General features: G+C 32.6%; 1 protein-coding gene across 3 annotated transcripts in view; it reads right to left on the bottom strand.

Moving 5' to 3' along the window:
• LOC107641211 (omega-6 fatty acid desaturase, chloroplastic) overlaps positions 1-2,354 on the bottom strand; it is a 4,047-nt gene extending 1,693 nt beyond the window's left edge. For 2 of the 3 annotated variants that reach the window (XR_002350436.1, XM_016344714.2), the window contains exons 1-7: positions 2,204-2,354; positions 2,041-2,098; positions 1,618-1,856; positions 1,136-1,279; positions 861-1,012; positions 630-752; positions 299-476 (exon numbers count right to left, since the gene is read on the bottom strand). Coding sequence is in view for 2 of the 3 variants with exons in the window: in XM_016344714.2 (XP_016200200.1) it covers positions 299-476; positions 630-752; positions 861-1,012; positions 1,136-1,279; positions 1,618-1,856; positions 2,041-2,098; positions 2,204-2,242 (933 nt within the window). In the remaining variant the exon portion in view is untranslated. The remainder of the gene's footprint in view (positions 1-298; positions 477-629; positions 753-860; positions 1,013-1,135; positions 1,280-1,617; positions 1,857-2,040; positions 2,099-2,203) is intronic. The other variant, XM_016344719.2, reaches the window with a different exon arrangement.

The raw sequence follows: 4,058 nt of genomic DNA, 5'->3' as shown, positions 1-4,058 counted from the left end.
ATTAATGATTTAACTATATCAACAACAAAAACCAGCAAAATTACAATTTAAGGTAAATAACTCATTTTTGTACTTGCTTTTTTATTTTCAGATATGCCTTTCAGTAACTACAAGATACCATCAGTTAAACATACTCTGTCTAAATAAGCGTATGGCTACTACAATCTAACCAAACAATAAGTAAGAAATACAACAAATATGCCCTATCCCACGAGGTGGAAAACAGTAAGGAAGAAATGAAAATATAAAATCCAATGGTATAACCATATATCAAGTTTTACAAGTGAAGTAAAATTACCCAGAAATGATACCCCAGCCACGGCATGAACCAGAATTTGATCCACCCCATGATTCCTGTCTTATAAATAATTAACGGCCATCCAATTGCCATAAAGGCAAACACACAAGCTAAACTTATCTTGACCCTCTTTACTTCATTTGTCCTGAACTTCTTCAAATCAAAGTGCCACATCAACCTGCCAGAGGGCATGGTTATATCAAGATTCAGTACAGATTAAAATTAAGACTGCCCACTGCTCAAGTCAACGAAGAAGTTCTTGAGGAACAAAACAATGATATTACAGGGCATAGTTGATCACATAGAATAAAAATCTCATAATGTGCCATACCAGTGAGCTATAGACATCCAAGTCCGAAATGGACCATACCCATATATTATTGCATTCCGCAAAGCAGGAGATGAATCAAACTCATCTTTCCAAACTGGGTGCCAAGCAGTATCTTCATACAACCTATAACATTGGAGATATTATAGTTTTGAAAGCACAACAAAACAATAAGGAAACTGCTGATAATTACATAATCTTCCAATAAAATCATTATTGAGAAACACTACTTACATGTTCGTCTTTGCATGGTGTCTGTCATGCTTAAATCGCCATGGCTCATATGGATAAATTAGTGGCAAGAAAGCTAGAGTTCCAACAATATCCTCGACCAATTTGTTCTTTGAGAATGATTTGTGAGCACAGTCGTGGCCTATAACAAAGAACTGTACAGCAAAACAAGAGCATTACAAACATGTTAAGGGCAGATGAGTTTCTTAAGGATAGGAGTGAGAAGAATTTTTTAAACGGACAATAACGATTAAGTAAAATATGCATGTTGAACTAACCCCAGTTACTGCAGTCCCTGTCCATGCCCAAGCCAGAGGAAGTAGGTACCAAGGTGCTTTGGAAATCATAAAGAGCCCCAATGCATAGGAAGCAACAGATATCAATACTGTTTTCCATGCCTTTGTATCGTCAATCTCGAAGACCTTCAGAAAGGAAAAAATATACTCGAAAAGATTACAGAAAGTAAATACTTCCAACCAAATCAGGAGAAAAAGAATAAATGGTGATTGACTGGGAAGTGGGAAATCGTATAACTACATCGAAATCCTGTCCCTTTTCATATGTGCAGTAAATATTGCTATAATCAATGATGATTGGTTGTAAACATATCTAAGCATGCTATAAGGAACGGATTCTTTTATTTATTCTAATGCACAGACAAATATTTAGCAGGCTGGCAAAAGCTTAAGTGACTTTACAATTTAACTCAGTGCTAATTATATAAAAGATGAAAGTGGTTAAAAGATTAGCAATTGGCAACCTTCTTAGGAAGGGAATCAATGACATCCTTCAAAGTAATATCATCCGGCAGTGGCTCTCCAATTTGCCTAAAACCATAGCTTTCAGCTAGTTGTTTTCTGTACTCAGCACTCTCAACCGGAGATGGTTCAAGCGGAACCGCCACAGCTTGTATGACAGTAACTTTCTTCCTAGGGACAAAGTTCAAACGATGCCTAAACCCTTTTTGGATAAGCCCGCATTCCTTAAGATTACATACACCTGTACCAAAACCACAACCAATTACTCAAAAAGCACCATATTATCAATGTCCATTAAGAATTTTCTTCACTCCATTTTCACATGCAATGCCATTCCAACAATATAACTAGAGCAAAATGCATAAAAAAAAAAAAACCCAATTTGCAAAAACAAATTGATTTAAATAGGGGAAAGAGGTGCATACGTGGTGAATATTGGGCAATAATGGCCCTTTTACTCTGAAGTGGCTTCTGATGAGAGCCCTGCAAAAACCAAAGCCATAAGAAAATGGAACAAACAAAAACACAAACACATAGAAGGCAACAGCAGCAACAACATGAATTGGAGCAAAGAAGAGAAAATGGAACCTTGAATAGGATAAATGAATCTGCAAGCCTGCAAGCCATTGAGCTCGCTGCTCACAAGAAAGAGATAACGCTTTTTTTTTGGGTTATGGAGGAAATCCAAAAGGGTCGTCGTCCATGTGCTTAGTTTTATATGATGAAAATGAAGGAGAGTGCTCTTTTCATCTAGTGGTAGTTTGGTGGGTCCCACCCTCAAATGTGGACGCCGTTATACGCAATATTGCAGCCTCATCTTTCAATTAAAGCCTTCTCCGTCCATTGCATGTTAAAGACTAATTTATCATGTTACTACATATACAGGATAAAATTTAAATTTCGAATACTTACTTAAATAAATGAGTTGGTGGCTAATTTTTTTTGTTATGGAAGTAAAAGTGGTGATATACTTTAACATAGTAATTTTTGGTGTTTTTTAAAATTGTGGAAGTATATAAATCTCTGGATCCGATTTCTGTACTTAAAATTTTTTAATTTTTTTTAAAACAAATTTCTGGGACCGATTTGTGTACATTTCACAAATCGGTCGGTCCAATTTCTGCTTCTATAGTTAAAAGATCCCACATTTAAATATAACACCCCAACAATCCACATTTAAGAAAAACATCACTACCACTCCAATATTAAAAATAAAAAATTCTGAGTTTGTTACTCAACTAATCTAAGTTAGTTGTAGTAATTTTATTATTATTTGTTGTATGCAAATATTTTTTCCATTATGTTGTTGTTGATGTGTTGAAAAAGGTAGTTTAATTTTTTTTCCATTGACTTTGAAATTTTCAACAATATTCAAATTATATTACAATGTTGTGTGTTACATGTTTACTTTATTTTTTTTTATTTTACATAAAATATTGATTTTTGCATTGAGTTGTGAGTGAATTATTTACAGTAAAAATACTGAATTTTTGGATTAATTTCACTTCTTTAGTTTGAATTTGTTGTTACTAATAATTTTGTTAAAAAGTATGAGTATACTTTATAAACTAGTATCTATCTATAGATTGTACTAATTTAGTGAATGTACGCTAAAAAGTTTTAAATTCTATTTTCTCATCCTAAATCAAGAGCTTAACAAGTTTGATAATTGATACTATATATTTTTCTAGCAAAAGAATACACTAATTTAAATCAAATTGTCTTAATTTATAAAGTGAAAATCAACAAATTTTATTCCATATATATAAGTAAATATTGGATCACTTTAACAAAATTTGTTCTTCAACCATAGCAACTTAGCAATTTGCTTTGCCAACAGAGTAAGTTTCACTGTAGTTCAGAAAGGGATTTGCATTTGTGTGGATTGCCGAACTCCACATTTATTTCATTTACATCACATAGCAAATCAGTGCATTGACTTGAAATTTAGTGGTTGCTTTATGGCTATGCGCGATTACTGCATGACATTCACATGCATATTGCTCTTCTTTGAAGTTTGAACTTCGGAGTTTCCGATGCATGATTTTCACAATTTTTGTTTTAATTTTTAACTTCTCTTTACAGTTTTCTAAAATTAAGAGTAAGATTCGAATCTGAAATTTTTAGGTAAGGTTATGTCATTTGAACTATAATTTATTTTCGGTTTTGCTACGTTACCAATAGCATTTCTGTCAATTTCTGCCAACTCTTATTTATAAGAGTATTTAATGGAAGTGTCTTCGTGGATGTGTCTAATAAAAATGTCTTTTTGATGGATGTGTTTAATAGAAGTGTCTTTATAGATATATTTTATAAATATGTCTCTTTATATATGTGTTTAAAATATAATAATTAATTATTGTTGATAATAAGTTGACAGATAATATATTGGTACCCTATTCTTTTCCATTTATTTTTAACTACTCTTTACAGTTTATTTGCA

This window comes from Arachis ipaensis, chromosome B01, assembly GCF_000816755.2.
Source record: "Arachis ipaensis cultivar K30076 chromosome B01, Araip1.1, whole genome shotgun sequence".
Lineage (NCBI taxonomy): Eukaryota > Viridiplantae > Streptophyta > Magnoliopsida > Fabales > Fabaceae > Arachis > Arachis ipaensis.
The sequence above is the reverse complement of the archived record's forward strand: the minus strand, read 5'-3'. Positions and strand labels throughout refer to the sequence as shown.